The sequence below is a fragment of the Lycorma delicatula genome, chromosome 2 (assembly GCF_047948215.1).
Source record: "Lycorma delicatula isolate Av1 chromosome 2, ASM4794821v1, whole genome shotgun sequence".
In the NCBI taxonomy this organism is placed as follows: domain Eukaryota; kingdom Metazoa; phylum Arthropoda; class Insecta; order Hemiptera; family Fulgoridae; genus Lycorma; species Lycorma delicatula.
The window spans coordinates 197,883,987-197,910,160 of NC_134456.1; the positions used below are offsets into that span (position 1 = coordinate 197,883,987).

The 26,174-nt window shown below is 36.4% G+C and overlaps 1 protein-coding gene across 2 annotated transcripts in view; it reads right to left on the minus strand.

Moving 5' to 3' along the window:
* LOC142319559 (replication protein A 32 kDa subunit-like) overlaps positions 1 to 26,174 on the minus strand; it is a 64,868-nt gene that overhangs the window by 30,285 nt on the left and 8,409 nt on the right. The window contains exon 1 of one of the 2 annotated variants that reach the window (XM_075356961.1): positions 10,310 to 10,473. The exons of the other annotated variant lie outside the window; for it this stretch is intronic. Within the exon in view, the coding sequence (XP_075213076.1) occupies positions 10,310 to 10,342 (33 nt within the window). The 5' untranslated portion in view covers positions 10,343 to 10,473. Of the gene's footprint in view, positions 1 to 10,309; positions 10,474 to 26,174 lie in introns of those variants that run through there. 2 annotated transcript variants of the gene reach the window in all.

Consider the following 26,174-nt stretch of genomic DNA (forward strand, 5'->3'; position numbering starts at 1 on the left):
ATGAGGATGATATGTATGAGTGTAAATGAAGTGTAGTCTTGTACAGTCTTAGTCCGACCATTCCTGAGATGTGTGGTTAATTGAAACCCAACCACCAAAGAACACCGGTATCCACATCTAGTATTCAAATCCGTGTAAAAGTAACTGACTTTACTAGGACTTGAATGCTGGAGCTCTCGACTTCCAAATCAGCTGATTTGGGAAGACGCATTCACCACTAGACCAACCCGGTGGGTTAAGATGGTATCCCCTTTCTTTTTCCTGTTTAGCCTCCGGTAACTACCATTCAGATAATACTTCAGAGGATGAATGAGGATGATATGTATGAGTGTGAATGAAGTGTAGTCTTGTACATTCTCAGTTCGACCATACCTGAAATGTGTGGTTAATTGAAACCCAACCACCAAAGAACACCGGTATCCACGATCTAGTATCCCCTTCACCAGCATTTCTCAACCTAGCAATCGTGGTGTTAGGAAATGGAGGTCATGAAATTAGCCTACAACTTTACATATAACGAAATTACTGTATGAGAAAAAATTATTTATTTATTATAAACATTTTAAAATTATAAGTTCACATGTAAATAAATTAAATTAATGACATGGTTGTATTTTTTTTAATTATAAGTTCCTCCGTACGTAGATCTATGTTAGAAACACATTATTTTCAAGTGAAAAAACATGATTCCTGTAATTAGTTTTTTGGTTAGACATGGCAAAAGGGATTAATATTTTCAATGGTTCTGTGACTAAATTTCCATATCTATTTTGATGAGCATACAATATGTATATAAATCTTGTATTTGTAATGTTTTGTCAGAAGACATTCATTTTGATGAACTGGTTGTGAATCTCAATTGGTAACATAGCAGCTGCAATGTTTCACTAAATGGATTTAGTATCCATCTCTTCGAAAAATAATTTTTTCTTCTAGGAAATACTCCACCAACTGAATTTTTAGCTCATGCAAGTACATCTTCATGCTATCCAGACTGAGGTGAATTATAGTGTCTTCTTCATCCAAATTTTTCTCAATTCAATTAGAAATGAGTAAAAAACATTAAAATGTTTGCTTTAAGGGTGAATACTCAAGTTATCAAACTTCTTAATGAAAGCGTGAACTTTGTCACTAATAAAATTTTTTTATCATGACTAGTAAAAATATTGAGAATGGCATCTGTTTACCCTGGAAAAATATTAAAATCTCGCAATTTCAATACCAGGGTTAACCATCTGGCTTCTCTATGTAAATTTTTCTTTTCATCCATTTCATCACATAGTTTAGCAAACAGCCCATTTTTACAGTTTTACAAAGAATTTGTTTTGAGATCTTCCAGCATATTTTTATGGCAAGCGCATATCTTTGAAGGAAGCAGTGCATTCATTCTGCCAGGTATAAGACAATCTTTAAATTTTTTCAGAAATCCACTGTTTCTTTCCTGTTACTGCCTTTGCACCATCACTATATACTACAATATATCTTGTCCAATCTACCATACAGTTTTTAGTAGCTTCATAAAAAATATCAAAAAGCCATTGTCCTATTGCATGACCAGGTATTGACTGGCAAAACAACATCTTTATTGGTTGATCTGTTCCTATTGCATTCATATCTCACAAAACGAGAAATGTTTGCGACATCTGTTGATTCATGAAATTGAATAAACTCACTTGGTTAATTATCTGATCACGAACATTGACAGCCATGTCATCAGTTCACCTTGATGCTATGTTGTTAGACAGTGGATTCTTTTTTTCCTTCTTCCACACCTATTAGAACACTAAACATATTAAATGCTAAAGGCAATATTTTCACGATTGTATGGAGTTAGGACATCTTAGTTACTATTAATGTTATGAGATAAGATAATTAAAGTGTATTTTTATCAGTATGGCTTGATTTATCAATAGAAGGTTGTTGATTTCTTAACGTATGGTATTTTCTTTCGAAGAATTCCAAGGATTTCCTTTTATGAACTGGATGTTCAGTTTCCTAGTGTCGAATTAATTTTGATGGCTTCATACTTTCATCGGAGAGGACTTGAAAGCAAACAATACACTGTGGCTTTCCATGCATGAGGTAAAGTAATAATTTAAATATACCTGTCATTGTACAATCTCATCTTTTTATCAATTCAATGGATTTAGATGGTTCTGATCACTTCATTTTTCACAAATTTATCCATTCTGCATAAGAATCTAATGAAAAAAAGGTTATACCTTTTTTACCTTTATACCTTTAGACAAAAAAACCAAAACCTCAATTATTATGTCTTTAAAAGCTTCATAAAAAGGCGGCAGATGCACGCTTTGCATTCAAAACTAAACTTACTTTCTGCAGTCTATTATCCCTCTTTTATATTGCTGAGCACGACATGTTCAAACATATCATATGCATCTTCGAATGTGACGCTCTCATAGCAAATATTACGCATGCAGACCAAATTAAAAGAAATACGTACACATCAAAAAGGAACCTGTAAATTGCTCATATTTGTACACTTCATATATGCATGTTCATACCAGTCACTATCGACACACGTAAATAGTTTTTACTAGGTTTCTCTTAGATTGAACCATGAAATATTTATATTTATTTTACTTTTTGGGGATCATGGAGCTTAAATACCTTCATAAATTAAAAAATGGTGGCCATGTTTATTGTTTAATCCATTACATCTCCATAAATATTAGTTTTATCTAAATTTATATATTTGCAAAAATATTAAGCTTTTCTTTTGAACAAAATGGCATTTTATTTTTCAAAATCAGTTAACAAATAGTCGAGTTATGGGAGAAAACTGATGTAATTTTGTTTCATAATTATGAAATCTATTATTGTGAGAAAATTAGTACTTAATCTGATATTAATTTACAATATTAAAATTAACAATAAATAAAAACAATTAATATTTAATCGAATTGAATGTAAAGTGGTGGAAATGAAAACAGATACAAAATTTCAACAAAAATTTTCAGCCATAACTCGGCTATTTGTGAAGCAATTTAAAAAAATAAAATGTCATTTTGTTCAAATGTAAGGCTTAATATTTCTATAGATAAATTTTGATAAAATAAATATTTATGGATATAACAGACTGAAAAATAAATATGGTCGCCATTTTATAATTTGCAAAGGTAAGTCCTGATATTTGCTAATTTTAAAACTTTATTTCCAAGATGCTTACCAAATAATAATGCGATTCATCTATCCGAACTTGAGATATAAATTTTTATATAAAAATAACAAAATGGTGGATGGGGGAAAGCGAAGGAGAAATTGCCAATTTTCATAAGAAATAATTTTTGTTTAGTTTTATTAGTAGAATCCAAAAAAGTATAGCCAGCCCACCAATTTAGGAACACCCTCTACATTCTTATTATGCTCTTCCCTATAATATTCTTTTCATTCTAGTTTCTATTCCTCTTTTATACCTGCTTGATACAGACTGAATTTACCTTGAATAGTTCCAATTTTTATGTTCAGTAATGGCTCTATTTACAACGCCTGTCTGGAAATTTCTCAGCCTGATAAAAGAAAAAACAATATTTTTCCGAAAAGTTCATTTAACTTTTAACACTGCAATTCAATACAGTTAGATCAACTTTCCAACTTTTTACTACCCTCAGTATAATGTGATTTGTTTAACTGTAAAACAAGCAGTTGTTTCCACTTTGACATCATCATTTAAAGTGAGCCAATTCTTCAGGTATGGAAAGAGAGAAAAATGATGCATTTAGAAGCACTTCATAGTTACAGACAACCCAAAAAATATGTGGAGGTGCATTATTGTCGTGAAAAAGCTCTTTTTTTTTTGGCCTGACATGGATGTTCATGCAGAATAGTACTCTTCAGTCGGTCCAGTTGTTAAGTGTAATACTCCTCAGTGATAATCCTGTCTTTTACCAGATGAATTCTTCACACCACAAGAATCCTAAAAAATCCATAGCAATGCCTTTTCTGGTGAGGAACTGTTTTTGCTTTCTTTGGTGCACACTTTCACCTGTTCCCACTCACTGTAAAGTTCTGGTGTGTAATGGTGAACCCAAGTTTCATCTACTGAGTGATTGTTGAGCTATTACGCGAGGTGGTCGTGTTTTGTGATGGTATGTACTTGCTGTTCAATTCTACGTATTCAATTGTCATTGTTATTGTTTTGTTTCGTTGATTGTTTCATTGTATTTTTTATACTGTTTTGTTTATTTTTTAGGAGTTTCCATGTTACTTTTGTCATTTTACTTTTTACGTTATTATAACCTAATTGGGCAGTCATATTGTTTGTTTACATTGGCCCAGCTGTTGTTTCTTTACAATTTTGACCTCTAAATTTTTCTTATTTTTGGACCAACAATTTTTTGTAAGTTTTTGCTGTTATGTGTGATTCAGGCAGACCTTGAGGTGTGGTCCAGGCTACAGGTAAGGAGTCTCTAGCCTCTCCTGGCAAGTGAAAGTCTAATAGAAGAGGACGGGCGGTTCGTGGACCGCAGGGAGCACGATCTGCAGATGGTGTGAGTGCTTCCGGATGCAGAGTTGTCAGTTGTCAGAGACTCTTCACATGTGGAATAAGAGGAGGGAGGACAAGTACTCAGTGCACTCAATGCGGCATCAATGTAGGCTACCTCCTTGATATCCAATTGTGATGACTGTGATGATTTCACTGATGTTGGGAGTGATTTTTCTGAAGAGGTGAGACCTGGTTTGGTTCTGGTGATGTCCCCCTCAACAAGTCAAGATGTTATAGGTGGGGGGCGATTGTCGGCCGAGTCGATAATCAAGCAGAGGCTGTGGTCTTCCCCCTCGTATGAGAGTGGTGGGAAGAAGAGTAGGGCGGACCGCCAGAACTTGCTAACCTCTATGGAGGTGTTACCTTTAGCTGGAATAAGGTACGAGATGGTGCCTGAGGTGGAACCCATTTAGTCTGTGGCTGATGGCGAGGAGAGGAAGGGGAATCCGAGTGATGAAGAGAAGAGAAATGGATTGGTGGCTCTTTTAGAAGCACTGAAAAGCATGAGCGATAGGTTTTGCAATGCAGTAGATCAATCAGCTTCGACAGGATATGACCGAACTGGTGATTGGGATGGCCAACTATAAAGTAGACCCGTTGAGCATGGTGCCTAAGGCGGTTTGCAGTGTATGTGGTGATGGACCTATGACAGGTGTTGATGTGGCTACTCAAACTCCTAGGCATATAGGGGCAGAGGAGTTGAAAAAAGAAGTTGGATGAGGGCGTCACTGATGAGAAGATTCCTACACAGGTCATTATTACTCATTGGGGTGAGGATGTTTTTTAAGATTGTGCATGTGGTGGATGGCCCCTTTCCTGAAAAAGGTGGTCGGAATGTACTACGTCTTCATGACCTGCATGTTGCCGCCCAGTGACCTTTGGGGCAAGGCTTACAGGCTGGGCCCAAGTGTCAGGAACCTGGCCAACAAGAACAAATTTAGGAGTGGTCAACTTCTGATCAACAGTCATGGAGCTAGTAGATGTTGATGACATGATAGCTAAGTGCATAAGGAAGCTCGCCGACATGAGAGTGGAAGCGCCTAATGTGTCGCCTACTGGGAGGCCGGGGACCTTGCTGAAGCCTCTGCTGGAGTGCGATGGTAGGCAAGCAGGAAAGGAACGACTCCTCTATCTGGAAGAATCTCCTGGAGAACATAAGGGGACGAGGCATGAGGAGTCACGTACCATGTCGGCCAAAGCTGCAAGACGTAGTTTTGCCGACCTGTTTAAATCCGTCAGGGAAGGGGTAGACAAGGGGGTGGCTGAAGTACTTTGTTAGATGGGGGACAGGATGACGATGTTCATATTCGTGTGTGGGCGAAGCAAGCAGGGGCACTGAAGCAAACAATCAGCCAGAAGGTCGAGGGCGTTGCAGTCAGAAAATTGGTCGGTCACGCCCGGTATACTATCATATGAAGGATCTGGAGCACGATGCCACCGCTGACAGAGTGGCCAGTCGGTGCCAGTGTTTGCGGGCTGCACCACCAATGAGTTGACAGTTACCTACCTGCGGTCAGCAAATGATGGTTTCCGTAATGCCACGATCTTGGTTCCTGGTTTCGTGGCCCAAAAGTTGACGGCGGCGAGGAGGATCGCGGTGGGCTGGATCAACTGCCGTGTAATCCGGAAGGAAGATGAGATGAGGTGCTACAGATGTGGAGAGAGTGGGCATGTCGCAGCGAAATGTGGGGGGCCGGGACCCCTAAGCCGGGACGTTCTAAGCTTTGCTTCCGGTGCAACGGCGAAGGCTATAAGAGAAGTGAATGTCCTCAACGTCAAGGAAACGTAGCGGTCAGGATGACGTCATGTGTCGGAGGTGATGGTGATGGCTGTCACGGTGAAAACTCAGTTCTGAGAGGACAAGTACGTATGAGAAGAACCCGCTTTGATCATAGTAGAGTAGGGCAATTTCGGGCTGTGGTCGGAGCTGGATTCTAGGAGCATGAGATAGTTGACCCGAACATCTTAACAGATGTAGTTTATAGAGCGGGCAGGGAAACTGGAGTCATTAAGGTCACAGTCCCTGGTTACCGAGGAGTTTACTGGTGGACTTCTGACCTGGCAGTTCTAAGAAGAAGGTGTATAGCTAGTCGGCGACGTCATTAACGAGCGCAACGACGGGGTGTGGATCTGGATGATGAGCTGCATCAACTTCGGAAGCTCAGAAGAGAGTACAAGAACGGTATAGCGGTGCCCAAGGAAAGAGAGTGGTTACAATTGAGACTCGGTTGACGACGATCCCTGGGGGTATGCGTATCGGATTGTGACAAAGAGATTCGTGAAGAGGTTACCGATCTCGTATAAAGATGATTTGGTGAAGAGTGCAAGAGAGCTATTTCAACGAGGTGGGAACACCTATAGGGAGGAGCTGGTGGCGGATGAAGTCGTCCCATTCACCCTCAATATTTGACAGCTGCTGCCAAAACTATTAAGGGTGGCAAGAGTCCGGGACTGGAAGGGATCTCTCCTGAGGTTGTGAAGATCACAGTAGATACCGTGCCGGACAAGGTCTTACAGGCCATGAACACAGTTATTAACGAGTGGATGCCTGAAAGGTGGAAGGGTGCGAAGTTGATTATGCTGCGGAAGCAGGTAGGACGTCTCGGTGTTCCGTCGGCTTAGAGACCGTTATGCCTACTGGACTGCTTCGCCAAATTATTGAGAGAATGCTCCTGCGGAGATTGAATGAAGGAGTGAAGGCCTCTGGAGGGCTGCATGCAGATCAGTATGGAGTTTTACGCTCAGCGCTGGACGCCGTTGGGAGAGTTCTGAGCATTGTGAGGCCAGCGGTTGCAGGGACATGGCGGACCAGGAGAATTGGGGCAGTTATGTTCCTGGATATTCGAAATACCTTTAACGAAGTTCCGTGGCAAGTGATGTTTCGCGAATTACGGGACAGGCAAATCCCGCCGTACGGAGAGTCATACAGGTGTATTTCAGAGGCAGGTACGTGATCGGAAATTCTGAGGAGGGAGAAGAGATATTCTCCGTCGAAAGGGGTTGTCCCTCAGGGGTCAGTCACTCAGGGGATCCAGCTTTGTGGAGCATAGCATTCTATGGAATATTACGACAGGAGTATAAGGGGGGAAGGGTCACACCAGTGGCATTTGAAGATGACCTGGCGTTGGTGTTAGTCAGTAAAACCGAAGACGAGCTGATGGCTGTGGGGGAGGAGGCAGTGGACTTTGTGAGGGGATGGCTGACCACTAATGGAGTGAGGATGGCAAAGGATAAAGTGAAGGTAGTTGTCATGACTGGAGGCCGGAGATTGAGTCCACTTCGATTCCGGGTGGGTGAAACGTTTGTGAAAACCAGCCCAGCGGCGAAGTATCTGGGGATTTGGATAGATAGGCATAGGTCTTTCTCCATACATGTTGAGGAAGCTATCAGAAAGGTCGATCGAATTGTCCAAGCCCTGACAAGGTTGATGAGCAATAAGGGTGGCCGCAGGACAGCGAAAAGAAGGCTACTGTCCAGTGTATACTCTTCAGTAGTACACTATGGGGCGTCTGTTTGGGTTGGTGCTCTTTATAGGGCACGCAACAGAAGGAGGTTGTTGAGCCAACAACGACGGCTCAACCTGCGGGTTATCGCAGGGTACAGAAAACATTCTATGCTTCGGGGAGTGAGAGGAAAGTAGCTGTCGATGAGATAACCTACCAGGTTGGTCTGGTGGTTAACGCGTCTTCCCAAATCAGCTGATTTGGAAGTCGAGAGTTACAGCGTTCAAGTCCTAGTAAAGTCAGTTATTTTTATACGGATTTGAATACTAGATCGTGGATACCGGTGTTCTTTGGTGGATGGGTTTCAATTAACCACACATCTCAGGAATGGTGAACTGAGACTGTACAAGACTACACTTCATTTACACACATACATATCATCCTCATTCATCCTCTTTAGTATTATCTGAAAAGTAATTACCGAAGGCTAAACAGGAAAAAAGAAAAGGCTGTCGATGAGATGTTCACTCCTTGGAAAGGCGGTGGAATGCGGCGGAGACTGGACGGTGGACACACCGGCTCATGAGTGACGTCAGGAGCTGGGTAGAGCTGAAGCACGGTGATACCAATTACGAGATCACCCAGTTTCTATCAGAGCACGGGTGCTTTAAAGCTTACCTGTACCGTATGAGTAGGAGTATCACGAGATGCTTCTATGATTGTGGGGAGCAGGATACGGCAGAACACGTAGTTTTTTCATGCACGAGGTGACTTGAGAGACTTAAGGGCTGCCATGATGAGCCACGGCGCAGTAAACGTGGATAATGTAATAAGTGTGATGTTAGGTGACAGAGATGCTTGGACGAGAGTGACGACTGCGGTGTCAGTCATAATTAAAAACAAGGCAGCAGAGGAGGGAGACAAGCAGACTGGAAGACTGCTGTTGACCTGAGGCGGAGAGACCGATGCCGGACGGCCAGCATTAGGGTGCGGGCGGCGGGAGATCCTCGGAGTCGTTCGCCGATGAGCCCCTGGGGACGTCGCTCTGACTATTCTAATTCGGTGACAAGAGCGCCCGGGTGATTGCGCAGGGGCTGTGTTCATACCATGTGAATTAGGTCTATCCCCTGCGTGACTAGAAGGGGAGGTTTATTAGAGGGTGAGAACCCCGCACTTGCCGTCAGAGCGGGCCTGGCAGAGCTTCTTCCTCCACCTAGTTTCATCTACTGTTATATGTCAAAAAAAAAACTGAAAAGAAACCTTTTTAAATAAGTCCAAAACACCTTTCAGACGTAAGTGTTCAGTCAAATACGTATTTCGTCGACTGTTAATAAACGTAGCACTAAACGAGTGGAAAACTTTTTCATATCAAAAATATCATTTTAAATGTAGTAAACATGGACTATCGAGATGTTTGTAATGTCAGAAAGGTTGCACACCTTCAGAATGCATTCATTCAATACGCCACTATGGATTTTGGTGACAATTTTGGGTGTCCCAAGTGTTCATCTTTTATAGATGTACAATCATGTTTAATCAGCACACCATTTTTTCCTGTCAAAATGAAGGAGAAGAATTCTTTAAAGTGGAATTAGAATTTTTTTTTTGTATTTCTGTAGGCATTAAACCTTCTAAAACAAAGTGATTTATAACAGCTTGAACTTTTAAGTCTATCTATTTTTTTTGTCAGAAAACATCAAACCTTGCTTGTTTTACTCAATCACCACAAACGAGTAATTAAATGCACAATTGAAATTTTGCAGCACGCGATTTAATGGATCATAGTTGACATATATCATATCATATTCATTTTGTGATACTTGCGGCCATCTCTGTATCAGACTGAGAACTTTTTGCATGACTTAGTGGTTGAGAATCTAATAGTACATGTTTAAATATACTAAAATTGTTTTTAGAAGCTAAAGTTAATTTGTCTGTTATTCAGTTTCTACAGTTTACAAAAATCTAACTGCATAGATAATCACAAAAAATGTAAGATTTTATTATTCCTAAATACCTGCATAGCCTACCTTAAGATTAACCTAACTTAAGATTTTTACCTAACTAACATTAAATTAAGACTGAAGAAATGTTTTAACTTTCAACAGTATCATACATTCCTCCATAAGATTATTATTACATTAAAATGATGGAGTGATGCCAACATTACAATTAAAACTAGTTTATATATAGATTGGAAAAGTCAATATTAGTATAAAATTTAGCTTGCTGTGTTCTGTAATTAAACACTTCCTGTATAAATATTAATACATTATTGAATGCAGTATTATTAACTGCACCGCAAAACACTAAATTGTGTTATTAATATAATTCATGATAAATATTTCTTTTTACTTACTTTTGAGTACAAACTGTACTCATATTTTTCCATGTCTATTAAATAAACCAGTAACAACTACCAAACAACATAAATTTAATACGATTAACACATTAATTTAAAGTGATATATCTAATTCAAATGCAGAAACCTTAATGATATTTCTCATCCACACAATGCACTTATGTACTGAAAAAAATTTACAGTTCAGTATTACAAGGTCACAAACACATTATATCAGAAACTATTAATAATCTTCTTCTATAAGTACTTTTATGACTTGCAATTAATTATAGGCTAATCTTTTAAATTAAATGTCTGTTATGTTAAACACTTCCGGTGTAGATATTATAAAATGTACAAGTAATATACTATATAACTCGTGTTATTCCAATAAACAAACCACTTTTCTAATATCTTTACACTATCATGTAACTGGGACAATCTTAATTTCAAAACTGTTCTTAATCACTGCAACATTTTTGTAACAACATTAATTTATCTGAGAGACTAAGCTGTAAACATTACAGTAAAGAAATATACTGAATGTAAAGATTACCTCTTCAGAATTGATCAATGACGTGTACAATTTTTTCATGCATTGAAAAGCCTAGAACACAATAAGCAACAGATATGTGTAGCCTAGGCCCTTGTTTGGTCCCCTGACTTTACACTCAAAAAAAGTTCATAGTACATTTTTACTAATGGAGGAAGGTTTCGCCTTTGGGACTTGAATGTCACTTCACCTCATGCATAACAAAGATTGTTAGGATGATTTAAACAAATTCTAGGCATTTTGTAACTAACAGCTAATTAAAAGAAATAAAACTGTAAATATGTAGTACACAATAATTCAGACACACAAAGCACTCACAATGACATGTTTACTGGTTCACTACTATCTCACAACTGACATCGTTCTGATGAATGTGTTCTACACTAGATCACATTTGTAGTCAGGGACCAAACAAGGGCCTGGGCCCTACATATCTGTTGTTTATCAGGTTCTAAACCTCCCTATGATTTGGAGGAACCCAAAGATCACTCATCTGACTGTTATTTCTGCTTATTAAATATTAAAGGGATTATATCAAAATCAAAATATACAGTAGTATACCCTAACTTTCAATCTGCACGAGGCCAATTCGACACTGTGAAGAATTGCCCATACCAAAGCCTTCAGAACATGTGACATTAGATGAAGAGAGTTCAGAGTCTGATGGAAGGAAAAAGAAAAAACAAATTCTGGTGATACAACTTTTGAACATAGCAGTTCATCTGAGCCTCATTACTGACTCAAGAAAATCTTATCAATCTCATTCAAGATTTAAAGTTATCCAAAAAAAAAACAGTCTGAAATGCTTGCTTCCTGGTTAAAAGGATGGAATCTTCTTCTAAAGAATACAAAAATATGTACTTATTGCAATCGTCGACTATTTTTTTGAAGAAAATGACTTAGTGTTTTGTAGGCATTTCTTTTCTTATGGAGACACTTAATAAACACAACAACAGAATGGTGCTTGTTCATTGATTCCTTTTTAATTAGTTAATAAGTTTTGCTTCAGCATAATGGCAATAAATTCCAATCAGTACCTATGGCTCACTCTGCTAGTATGAAAGAAACAAATGAAAACTTTAAATTTATATTGGAAGAGCTTCAATATGCAATGTATGACTGGAATATTTGTTGTGATTTGAAGGTTATTTTTGTGTGAATGCGATCGTAGGGACAAAAAGAACGATTTCATTGGAAAAAAATGGCCTAAACAGAAATTACTCATTCCTAAAAAGAAAAACGTGAAACATGACCCATTTTGTAATCTAAAAATGTGTACCTCTGTTCCACATCAAACTAGGATTAATGAAGAATATTGTCAAGACCATGGACAATACTCCTGGTTTCATGTACATAAAACAGAAGTTTCCTAAAATTAGTGATGCAAAAATTAAAGAAGGAATATTTGTGGGTTCACAAATACGATCACTAATGCATGATGAAAAGTTTGAGGAACTACTGAATCCACTGGAGAAAGCAGCTTGGCAAGGATTCAAACATGTTACTCAGTTTTTTGAGAAATCGAAAGGCAGAAAATTACCGTGATATTTTCAAAGATCTTATAACATTTTAATAAAAAAAATTTGGGTTGTAATATGTCCTTAAAAGTACACTTCCTGCACTCGCACCTAGATTTATTTCCAGAAAATCTTGGCGCAGTGAGCAATGAGCAGGTGGAACACTTTCATCAGGATATTTCAGTTATGGGAAAGAGGTATAAAGGCAAATGGAATCCTAATATGTTGGCCGATTATTTTTGGACCATCTAGAGGGATGCTCCACAGGCGAAATATAGCAGAAAATCATCATTTCTTACTTTCAAGGTGAGTCAAATATTCGAATATTGTGTAGTTAAGAATGCAGAAGATATTATAATGTTTGAAATTATAAATGTCTGTCTCTCGGAAACCTTGCGTGATGGGTAAAAACAGATATCAAATTTGAATTCAGGAAAAAAATATTGTCAGAATCTAATTTTATTCTTCCCGAGACAAAAAAAAATTATTTTTTGTTCCCTAGTGATTAATACAAATCAGCACCTGAGAGGTAAACAGTCGTATATTCAATGGAGTTACCATCATTTACCTCTCTTTATAGTTAACTGTTCAAAAAATACTAGTTTGATCTTTGGTTTTTGGTTTCTCATTTGGGTGTTTATTTACAAATTGATTTCCGAATTTATTGCGTTTGCCGCGCCAGTCGCAGCTTACGTCTTGCCTACTTTTAAATGTCGACATAATTAATGTACAATTACGATATTTTATACTGTATATTGTGTATAACACTATTAAAAGTCACTTAACTACTTCACTATCTTAAGAAAATATTACGCTTGCAGCTGGGCAACTAATAAAAATAAAGAAACACTATCGCATACCCAAAAGCAACAAAACGAATAGTGTAGTAGAGGGTGACGAGACGCATTCACGCGCACACCCACTGGTGAATACAATGCGTTCCTTGCCCGTTGCGATTTGAGTCAATGAGACATCGCCCAGCAGGAATGACGTTACTACCTTTGTTCTCATTATGCCTAATACTCAGTAAGATGAATGTTTCTTTTCAAAACGTTTTAAAAGCTATTCTAGTTAATAATTGTAAAAATGATGTGAATACAACATCAGTTGATTTTTACTTCGTGATTTCTACTTTTCATGACTGGTGTTTACGTCGTTGCGTAAAGTTGTTTTATTCCAATGAATTCAAGGTTATGGTCGAGTCTTTCGGCAAATACGAGCTGTGTGTTTTTTGTTAACTTTACCCACCATAGCTCGTTGTTTTTGGTCCTCCGGGCCGGATTTATAATTCCGGATCTAAAGCTCAGGCTATATTTCTTTCAAATATTATTTTGATCTAAACTAATTCTATTATATAAATAAGTTAAATTGTTCTGTCAAATTTAGAATGTCTTTATATTGTATTGTTTTTAAGCATGTTGTTACTGAAAGTAATTATGTTATGAAAGTTGTAAACGACAACTACTAGTTATACAGTAATTATATAATTACTTATTGCTGATAATAGTTGAATATACAAATATTTTACGTATCAATGTTCTGATAAAAAACTCTTTCAAATTTTATGTTATTATTGTTGTATAATCTAAGTTGTTATTTTAAGAATGGCGCTTGAAATTCATACTGTATCTTATCTCATACTAGTTAAATATTTATTGTAAACTTCAATTCAAAAAAAATGACAACTCGTACTAAGACAGCTTCAAGCAACTGATACTTGATTTTTTGTGACGCTTCATCAATTTGGATTTGCCTCAACTTTGTTTCTGCAACGTCTACTCCAAAAAAGCCTATTTCTCTTCAGCTTGTTGCCACCTTCTTCCGTCCAGTTCAGATCTGACTTTCACGACATATGGATCGCCCTCGTCTCTCTCTCTCTCTCATATAGGTTCAGTTCAAGTTGCCACGATGTGTGGATGCTTGTGACTCTCTCTCATCTCTCTCTCGCCTTCGTACATTCTCATTTGCCGCCCATGGGCATTCTCTCTCGTCGCCTTTGTGTCTTCTCACTCGTCGCCCATGGGCATTCTCACTTGTCGCCTTTGTGCTGAAACTATTCGTCAGATCTATTCTTTCAACTTCGCATTTTCATCCCTGGAAAACTCTCCGTTTGACACAGATGACTCCTCTTCCATCTCATTATTGTCTAGTCCTCCTGCTGAATCGAAATCTATGTTTTTCATCCTCTCGTCTACTCTTCTTGATGTTGCTCGCTCGCCCCCCAGTATGTTTACGCCGTTGCGTAAAGTTGTTTTATTCCAATGAATTCAAGGTTATGGTCGAGTCTTGCAGTTTACAGGCTTGGTAATTTTATTTTGCATTTTTGTAAGGCTTATCTACGTGTATTTTTAAATAGGTTGTTTGGGTTTGTTTTCGATATCATTTCTCTCAGTCTCCAGTTTGACTTGCTGATTGCATCATCATATTGGTGTCAACGTATTTCATATCTCGCATTATTTATTGCTGTTTAGTCTTAATATATATATTATTCTTAAGTGTTTTTTATTCTCTACCAATTTCAATATTGTCATAGTTCCTAGAAGTCTATTTCTCTTTGTCTGCCCTGATGTCATTTCTTCCACTTGCGTATTCAGAAATTATTTTTTATGTCTTACGTAATTCTTTAGTGGTCTGCTTGCTTGTGAATTATTTTTGTTGTCTTCGTTCCCGAATTCCACACGTTTTCTCTAATCGTTCTCATACTAGCACTAGGACATTACTCTTGTTGTCAACACACACTCTCTTCTGTCCATTGCTTTGTTTGCTTCCCCTACTTCTCACCACGCCAGCTTTGGTCTTTCTAGTCCTGACTTTCACGTTGTGCAGATCCTGGTCCTCCAGTAGAGGACCAGGCTTCGATGTTCTCTCTCTCTCGTATAATTTTAATACTTTCGTCGTCTTCATACTCTCATAAACGTTGCGGTATTTCTCTGTCGAAATATTCTCTAGTTCTACTCGTCAATGTTTCGTGATTTTACCGATCTCAATGTTTTGTTTTACCTCGTTTCTTTGTTAAGTTATTCTTCAAATTCACTATATTACGTCTCTGTAGAAAGTGTTTCAATCACTACATACTGCCAATTCTATCGACGCCGAATCTTCTCCAGCTGCTTACTACAATTTTCATCGATGCAGAATCTCCAAACTTGTTTCTACATATTTGAGACGCCACGTCCTGTTTAACCTCTAAACCACGTCTCACTCCTGTATTACTGATACACCACTGCGGACTACGCCCAGGATTACTGTATGTATTCATTTACCTTCATTCACGAGTTCGTCTCTTGCTAATATTTGTGTGCTACAGGCAAGTTCAATTTTCATTATTTATTACGTTACACAGTTAATTTATCATTAATATTTGTGGAACATTCAGTTTATCATACCTTATGCCTTTCAATTTCAAGTTTAGTTTAAAAAACCATTTATTCACTTAAGTGCAATCATGGTAGGTGGTTTACCTATTTTACTTGCTCTATTATTACAATTTGTTGTTATGGTAATAACAACAACTCTATAATTTAATCTTGTAACTTGTTAATCGCCGAGATTAATTCTTTTCTACTCATGAACTGTATTCATAATACTTCTCTTAAATTAACCTAACGCAAATTACTCCTGATGTGCAGTTATGTTTTACGACTTCTTTATAATTTTATATTTTCAAGAAAGCTTACTAGTAAAGGAACTCTATTATATGTTTATTTATTTCAATTTGATTATTGTAATTAACTCTTTTTGTACTAGAATATTATTGTGGCCTTTTTTCTACATTAAACTAGAATTACATGTTTGAATTATTTAATGCTAAGTTTGTTGTTCATAAATCAGGAAAGGCCAGTGCCAATAATAAAATTTATTGTAATTTATTATTTCTAAGTTAATGACATCTGTTCATTGCTAATTTTCATATTATAGTATATGTCAGTAGTGCAACTGTTTTCCAATTACACTTTTCTATTGATGTTATGTTTTAAGTATCTAATTGAAAATAAGGTATTTTATGTTCTCTTGTTTTCAGTCTTTGCTAAATTGTGTATTTAAAAAATGTATATTCATGTATTTTCTCATTTTAATATTATTATTACTGATATGCTAATTTAAGTTGATATTTCTTATGCAAAATTAAGTTATGTTTATTTCCTAATTTCATTTAATTTAAGGTTATGCTTTAACATAAGTTCAGTTGTTTTACATAATTAAAGTCCAATTTCTTTTGGCAAATACGAGCTGTGTGTTTTTTGTTAACTTTACCCAACTGGTAAAAATTTACGTGAAATTTCTCAACGACAGGCCAAATTTCCCCGAACCACGTTCGTGCGTTCAGACATATTCTGCTCCCCTGACATACGGTAACAACAGACAAAATTAGAAACAAGAAACGTATTATCTGAAGCCTACATTATATCAATTCGGCTTTAACCATCATTTCAGAACAAAAAAATTCTGTTATGCTAAAAGTAGAATTATATTAAAAGAAAGCATTAGCTAAAGTAGACCTATATAGAGTTAAACATAGAGATAATATTTTCCAAAAGAGTGTAATGACAGCTCTTTCATTATGATTTCCTTATAATCTTCATTCAAGTGTTGTAGAAAGGATTGTCTTTCCTACTCAGATAATATTTGACTGTAAATACTAGTTGGTACTAATTATTAATAAATATTCTTCGAAAAATTCGGGGTTAAAAAATGGAAGAATGTTATTATGATAGAAGAAACATTAAAACTGATAATGGAAATTTACCCAAGAATTAGGTGTGAAGCTTGAACAGTTTTAGACAGGAAAAAGAATAGAACTGAACTATGAAAATATTTTAATAAAGGATTTATATAAAAATTAAATTAAATTCAACCTTACCAACAATTCGTCCGCGTTCTCTTTTCTACCACTTTCGGTCATTCGACTATCCTCAGGAAAAGTTATTCTCAATTTGAGATCATTAAAATTAAAATATGTAGAATGTAAATTTATAAAATGGTAAAATCACAACTGGTCATCAGAGTATAAAGTTAGTCATGTCATTTTAATAAAGGTCTCTATAGAAAAAACTATATTACACAATTATTATTTTGCATAAATATGCAATGAATATAAAAATATACAGTAACTTCAATGAAATACTAAATTTTTCGTTATCCAAATGGTCAGTCCTAATTCATTCATACAACTGGGTTTCTAAGTGCCCCAAAATAATGTGCCATTCATATCATTTGGAATAACACTGTTTTCAATGAGATAATATATGTTACAGCTCACACTCTTTATTAAAATATGACATATCTAACCTTTCTTTCAATCTATTCTTTTTATTTTCGTTTTTTTATATTACTGAATAAAAAATGTTTTACTGTTGATTTTATAGCTTAAAATGTAAACTATCAAATCTCTGATCAGATGTCTCTGGATTGAACTTAGAATAATGTTATAACAATATCAGTATTTGAATATACTGCATTAAGTTATTAAATTAATTTTAATATAATTAAAATTATTTAGTTAAGTTAAGGATAAAAATTGAAAGTACTGAAAATTTAACAATCACTAACTTAGAAAGGCAAAGCTAATTCTTTTCCAAAGATTTGAATTTGTTTGCACCTGAAAATAGAAAACTAAATCAACCAGAGTAACTGGAGTCCAACATCTCGGTAGGAATGAGGTCTGCCAAGGCGGTCCATCTTGTAGTTAAAGACCTACCATCCACTGCCAAGATCAAGGAGGCTCTGGGAATGACCATGGGTGAAGGTGGCTCAGCCAAAGTTGTCTCAACTAGGCTGGCTTTTGAGTCCACCAAAGCAGCCACAATTGCATTACCTTCAGGGAGTGAGGCAATTTTGCTTATGAAAGGTCATATCAGATTAGGCTGGCTATCTTGTAGGATCTAATTGTGCTCAGAGGAGATGTTTTCAATGTTGGGCGCAGGGACATAAGCCATCTGCCTGCATGGGACCCAACAAATCAAAGCTCTGTTTTAATTGTGGAGGTGAGGGGCACATTAAAGAAAACTGCAAGACTGTGACCAGGTGTATTCATTGTAGAAAGGAGGGCCACAGCCTTGGCAGCTGAAGATATGCTGAAGCCACTGTATGAGAGCTTATCTAAGCAGGGGCACCCATGACTTGCTATAGGTTACCGCCAGACGGGAGGAAGCTGACTTTCTAGTCGTCAGCAAGCCAAATGTAGGGGTGGTGGACAACGAGAAGTGGGTCAGGGATGTGGGCTGTGATGCTGCCATAACCTGTTTGTCAATGAGCTTTGCTGTCACGGATTCCGGCCAGGATCGTGAGTTTGCATGGGTGGATGTAGGGAGAACAAGAGTATTTAGTGTTTACTTATGTTCTAAAATTGACCTTCAGTTTTCGAGGAGTGAGTAGGCGAAATAATGAATTCTATCATCTATAGTGTAAACCCGTGCATTATGGCTGACAATTTCATTGTCTCATGCGTCGAATGGGGATACAAGACCACAGACCATAGAGGAGTGATGCTGGCAGAGGCAATTGAGGTGGCAGGATAACAGTACACCAATATAGAAGGGGTGGTCACTTTTAGTAAGGAGGAATACTCAACCACCTTAGATTATACCTTCATACACCAACCGTTGGCTAAAAAGTTCTCTGGATGGAAGGTGCTTGAGGAGCAGTCCCTTAGTAATCACTACATTGAATTCGATGTGGCATAGGAGACAAGCAGCACAGAGGATCCCTCAGGCCTGGAGGCCCAACTATAGAGAATTACATGACTTCAAGGAAGTAATTGCAGATAAGCTCTCTGAAGGCATTCTTATGCCCAATGCCCTCATAGGAGTTAAAAAGGCATTATAAGATGTCCATAAGAAAAGCATGAGCTCACACAAATACACGGGAGTATATGAGACTGGAACCATGAGATTGAGACTTTAAGGAAGGAGTGTCTGAGAGCTAGGAGGGTTCTTCAGATGAGAAGAAGGGCTGGCTTCGACACAGAAGAGGCCACCCAACAACTTAAGAGATGTAGGCAAGAAATGCATTCGAGCATCAAGAGGCCGAAGAGGGCTAAATGAGCAAAACTCTGTGACGAGGTGAACAAGGATCCCTGAGGGAACAGGTACAAAATCCGTCTTGGGATGATTTGGATGGAAGTTACCCATTCTCATAGGCATGCAAAGAGAGGAAGTTATAAGGAGACTATTCACAAAGAATATCTACAGCAATAAAAGGAAACTGCAGCACAGGAGATACCTCTCATTTTAGAGTCGGAGAGCTACAGGTTGCATGTAGTAAGTTGAGGCCTTGGGAGAGATGGGATACCTGCAGAGGTAATGAAGGCAGCAGTGGAGGTTGACCCACTGGCCATTCTAGAAGTGGAAAATTATGTTCTGCTTAGTGGAATAATCCTGGAAGAATGGAAGTGTGCAGGGCTAGTGCTATTGAAGAAACCAGGAAGACAGGATGGAGATCCATCTGGTTACAGGCCAGGCCGCTATGTTTATAAACAGCACTGAAAAGCTATTTGAAGCTTTATCGGTGCATAGGCTGAGGGAAGAGGTTGAAGCAAGTGGTGGGCTTTCTGAACACCAATACGGATTCCGAATGGGGAGGTCCACCATCGACACATTACAGAGAGTAGTCTCAATGACTAATGAGGCAACTGAAAGTTCTAGACATTCCAGGAAGGTACTGATTCTGGTCCTACTGGATGTCAAGAAAGCTTTCAATAGCATGAGGTGGGATGCTATCCTGGAAGAATTGGAGAACAGGATTTGTATTTGAGACATATAATCCAAGATTACTGGCCCAGAGAAGGATCACAGATTTTATAGCAGATGCACTATAGAGTTATGGATGGAGTGCGGTGTTCCCCAGGGGTCTCTATTTGAACCACTTCTGTGGAGCATGTGGTTTATGACGGCCAAGGTGGCTGTTGGCTATGCTGATGATTTTGTGCTGATCTCCATGGATCAGGATATGCAGAAGCTAGAGGAAAACTAAACCTCACCTTTAAGATACCCAAAGACTGGCTGGAGAACAAGGGGTTATTCCTGGCAGCCAAGACAGAGCTCATAATATCTGCTGGGAAAAGGTTACCTCCAATCAGGATTATGGTGAACGATGTGGTGCTCGAGCCACTTAGGCGGGCTAAATATCTCTGGGAGTCTGGATGGACTATGAGTGAAAGTTCACAGGCACATAGAGGAGGTATCTGCTAAGGCTGATAGAGCAACATAGGCCCTCACTGGACTCATGAATAATGTGGGAAGTCCTCTTGACCTCCAAGAGGCGGCTGCTTGCTACAACGGTGTCTATAATTTTGTATGCAGCACCCGTCTGGCAACATGCTATGAAGTACAATAAATGTAAGGCTAGTCTTAACAGAGTCCAAAGAAAGATGGCATTGAAGATTGCTTCTGCACTCAGGACAGTGTCCATGGAGGGGGTGTTTTTAGTGGGAGATGTGCCCCCAGTAGAGCTAAAGGTGGCAGAATCGGTGGGAAGATCTAACTGAGAAACCAAAGAAGAAGCATTCAAGAGCATGCTAGCTAAGTGGCAAAGTAGGAGGGAAGCAGCTGATGTGGGAAGACGGTCTTTCCATATCATCTCAAACGTTAAGAAATGGGTCTGTCGACAGCAGAGGGAGATTAACTTTTGGCTGATCCAGCTGTTGACAGTTCATAAGGCATTCAATTCCTATCTGAGTAAAATGAAGAGAAGGCTTCACTTAGGGTGCATCTACTGCAGGAAGGATGTCACAGCAGAGCACATCTTTGAATGTGAAAGGTGGGTTTCAGAGAAGCAGAGGTGTCTGGCAGTGGTGAGTGAATTGAGTCAAGATAATTTAATGGACAAATTATTGTCAAGTGAAGCATCCTAGGAAGCCATAGCCATGTTATGCGAGGCCATACTGAGAAGAAAGATGGCAGAAGAGGGCCAACAGCAATAATTGTTTGTGCATGTGGTTGAGGAGGAGGATAGCCTTGGAATGGAGGCAGTTGGGGGCCTCTAGAAATCATCACTGTTGTTGAATTGCCAGGGACTCCCCAATTCATTCATCCAGAAGCCCAGAAGGACACAGCAGTCTCTGAGTAATGCCACAAGGCGGGTATCCAGGCTGCTGTTTAAGAGAGAAGTTTTTAGTCTGTGAGAGCCCAACACTACCATTTTGCGTGGGTGGTAGTGTGGCTGGTAGAGCTTTTTCCTCCCCCTACAGGAAAAAAGAACAATTTTAATCTCATATAAGGTAAAAAAAAATAATTCACATCTTTCATTAATAAACATTTTTGGATGAAACAGCAGATAAGCCAAATGAAAGTTTATTTGATACGGGTAAAAATCATGAAGCCAAAAATTTTAATTTAAAAATGAAATTGAATATCAATATAAAATAATTAACGGATTCCTTTATAATTAGTTACAGCATTAATTATGCAATAATATTAATGAATTAACAAAAATAAAAGTTGTTGCTTGTCAATACTGAAGAAAATTTTAATTGATTTAAATGATTTACTTCCTACAAAAATGTCTTAATAATTAAAAACCTTTTACATATTCCAAAAAATTAATTGTAAAACTTAGAATAAAAAAATCTGCATTATTTATGGAAGTAAATTCAAAATTTAATTTTATGGAATTCAAAATATTAAGAGCTATGACTATTACAAATTTTGCAAACAGAATATTAAAAATTCATCTTAATGTATCCAAGTCATAATTGATAATTAATTTAATAAATATATCCATATATGTGAACTTCTTATAGTATCTACTTGCTTTTAAAGCATTTCAGAAATATGCTCCACCCTCAGAAAATCACTCACTGGAGATCACATCAAGATAAAATGAAAAACGAAAAAACAAACAACATACATGGTCAATGTGGGACCCGTATAAAGTAAAAAAAAATCCCTTTCGACACATCGGAAGGCAGAGGTAGATTTCACTGGTGCTAAGTAAGGAATAAAGACTATTTCCGTCTTAAAGTTAACAAAAATTTCAAATTAATTCAATATGACAACATTGCATGTGAAAAAAGTTTCACTTGTTTAGCAAACGACAAGCCCCATCTTCTTACAATTCCAGTAGCATTTTGCTCATCTCTTGCTGTAAGGATTGCTCATATCAAGAATTGTTTCAAAAAAAAGTTTTAGGTAATGTTTAGAGGACTAACGACCACTTTAAACTGATTCAATAGTGTGCCTATTAACGGAGGTATGATTTTTTGTCTTTAAAACCCCATTATTTCCACCCATTGGACCAATGGTTGGTGATATCAATATATTTTAGCTTAGATAAGTTTTAGGCCCTTACCCAAAAGAATAGAAACTTTAAACAATAATTTAATTAAATAATTTATAACTTAATTCAATAATTTACTAAATAAGAAAGTTATAGTGATATTCTGTTTTTTCAAAAAAGCCCCCCACTTCTACCCTCATGGTCTGACTTTTCCCATTAACAACTCGACCAAGCAGTTATCATGTCCACAAGAAAGCGAAATATATATATATATATATATATATATATATATATATATATTTTGTATATAAACTTTTGAACTGATGGTGGTTTTAGGGTGAAATGCGAAGATATGGCAAAATTTTCCTGAAGTCGAATCATGGTACTCATTACAATAGGTGAAATCTTATGAAATCTACCTAACACAATCAACAACACATAAAACTACACACATATGCGACATATGCACATCATCGTCCACATAGAGTGACTTTTGTGAATTGCTAGACCTATGCATATAGAGTTGCTCATGTGAACAGTGTGCAAATGTTTATTGTTGACTGTGTTATGACTTTGTGTATATGTTAATGTTTGTTCTTTTATTTTATCTTGATGTGATATGAACTTCAGTGAGTGATTTTCTGAGGATGGAGCATAGTTCCAAAATTGATTAAAAGTAGATACCATATAGAAAATTAACAAAGATTGATACAATTTATTAAATTAAAATATTAAAGTTTTTCGGATAATTGTCAATAAATTGAAAAATTATTTTCCTTAATATTTAAATTATAACAATAAAAATCGTCAAAATTTATCTGAAGGAGTAAATCTCTTTCCTGAATACTTTGATTTAAGCAGACTGTCTGCTTAAATTAATTCTTTACTTTCACAAGGAAATAACGTGAGTTTCTATATAATGAAATTATAACAAATGAAGAAATGTTAAATGTAACAAATCTAATTTTATTAGCCCTGATGGGATTCAGGATAAGCTAATTTTATTTTAAACTGTAAACGTGACATAAAAAACCTTTAAAAATCACTTCCTAAGTCTTTACTGTAAAGACAGTTCCCCGACCATGAAAAACGCTTATAAAACATCTAATAGTACAAAGCAATGGTACACAAACTTTTTTTTTTTACATACTACTCATGTGAATTACAAATCTCAGTTGTGTACCACTTAATTTATTAATATGTAATAATATGTCAAGATAGCAACAAAAGTTAAATCTCAAAATGGTAAAACAATACAAAATTATCTTTTTTGAAATTACCTATTTATTATATTTAAAAAAAAATCTGTTGTGGACACTACATGATTTCCTTGTACACTTATTAAATTACATATACACATTTTTTGCTGCAATTCATTTAATCTTATTTCATTTGAAAGTGAGATACTATCCTCCAATTCTTTAATAAAGTGAACAGTTACACAACTGGTCAAACATTAGTTATTAACATCAAATATTTGAACAATTATTAATTCAACAATCTTAACTGAAATATTAGGATAGAGTAAAGTCCCTTTATTACTCTTTAGATAAATGTACGTCTTATATTTATCTAATACTATGTTTTTTAAATTACAATATAACCATCAACAAAATGAAAAGAAAAAAAACCAATCGTCAGATGTTTCATCAAATCTGATGTGGACATCACATGACTTACTTGTGCACCTATTAAATTACATACACACATTTTTTTAAATGAAAAGTATATAAAAGTTTATTTCATTAATAACTTATGATATATTTTTATATTTTTTTTTATTGTTATTAAATTATTATTTATTGTAATTTTTTTTTACAATCAAGAGATTAATTATTAATAAATCAATAATTTAAATTAAAAAAAGAAAGTTAACAAAAAAATGAGATGAAGTCTGATTCACACCAAAAGCCTTCCCCTAATAAGATCCAAATATTTCAATAATAAAAATTTTATTTGGCTATAACTCTGGAACCAATGAAAATAAGTGCCACTAATTATATATCAATAAAAAGCCCCCAAAGGGCTTATTACTGCAGTTAAGTAAATGTTCAAAATTCTAATCATTTTCAACACTTTTGGTTCAGTCGATTGCAATCAAAAGGGGAGGTGCACAACTAGATGTTACTACAGTCCTACATCCAAAATTTCAACATCCTACAACAGCTAATCGTTTTTGAGTTATGCAAGATACGTATGTACAGATGTCACACCAAAACTAGTCAAAATTGATTCAGGGATGGTCAAAATGGATACTTCCATTGAAACCTAAAAATTGAAATTTTTTGCAATCACAATACTTCCTTTACTTCATACAAGAAAGTAAAAAATCATCTCATACAATTTTTTACAAAAGCATTTATTTACTTTACAAATAAATAAGAAATGTTACATCACAAATTTACTTATATTACCGATTACAATATTCTTAAGGACTAAAAATTCAGTGAGAAGGATGGTGCAGCATGCTTGAAACAAATGAAGAAATATCAGATTCAACTGAACTAATTTTAACCCCATATTTGCATCAAAATTCTGTTTTTTTTACAAAATTTATTTTTTACCGTCTCTGCAGCAGAAAATACATTTATACAGTAAAAAATGGAATTAAAAATAACAATTTTTTTCTGGACTGTGATGGATATAAACTTTTAACTGTTAGCCAAAATTCAGATAACTCTAATTTAGTAAATTTCTTTTTAAAACCTTCATTACAAGATAATTCTATCAAAGATTCTGTTTCGTTGTTTAGTTAGGGTTTTAGAAATGATAGCCATTATCCTAGGCATTTCATATCCTTAGGAATTCAGAATATTATTCTTTAAAATATTCTTCAAAACTGTTAGCAAGCATTAGGCAATGGCATTTTATATTACTGATGAGATAATCCTTCATTTCAATTTTGTTAGCGTCACAAAGTTTTCCAAATTTGGAAAACACTGCAAGTTTTCATTCAAAACACTATTATTCATCATTTGACATTTTTTGATAAATACCATTTTTTATGTCTACTAAGAGTCAATTTGTTGTTTCACCTTGCAAACTTAAATTTAAGTCACTGAGGAAATTGAAAATATCTGATAAGTAGGCTAGTGTTGAATTACTGATAGCTTATTATATAGATTATTGACAGCTCGTCTGTCAATTGGTTGCACAGTTCCAAATCTGTACCATTAGGAACACCTCCTTCTCTAAATTCAGTTCATACCATTGGTCAATAATAATTGTGATATATGGTCAATATCTGCAGAATTGTATGTATTTTTGGGCACTGATTCTTAACATGAATTCAAAATTTTCAGCCACAGATTTTTTTAAAATTGCCCTTCCTATTTTCCATTAGTATATATTTTGGTAGTAAAGTAGATGTACAGGACAGGTACTGGACTCCTCATATTTTCTTAAATTCATGTGATAACACTATTCGCTGGTTGGTTGGATGGATCTCCTCACATGTGCAATTCCAGTGGTTTGGAGAGAACCAAAGGATCACTTCATGGACTGTTATTTTTGTATAATGAAAATATCAAGGATAACAGCTACGACTAGACATATTGTTAAATATCCTGAAATCCCTTCTGCTATAAGACCAGTGCCT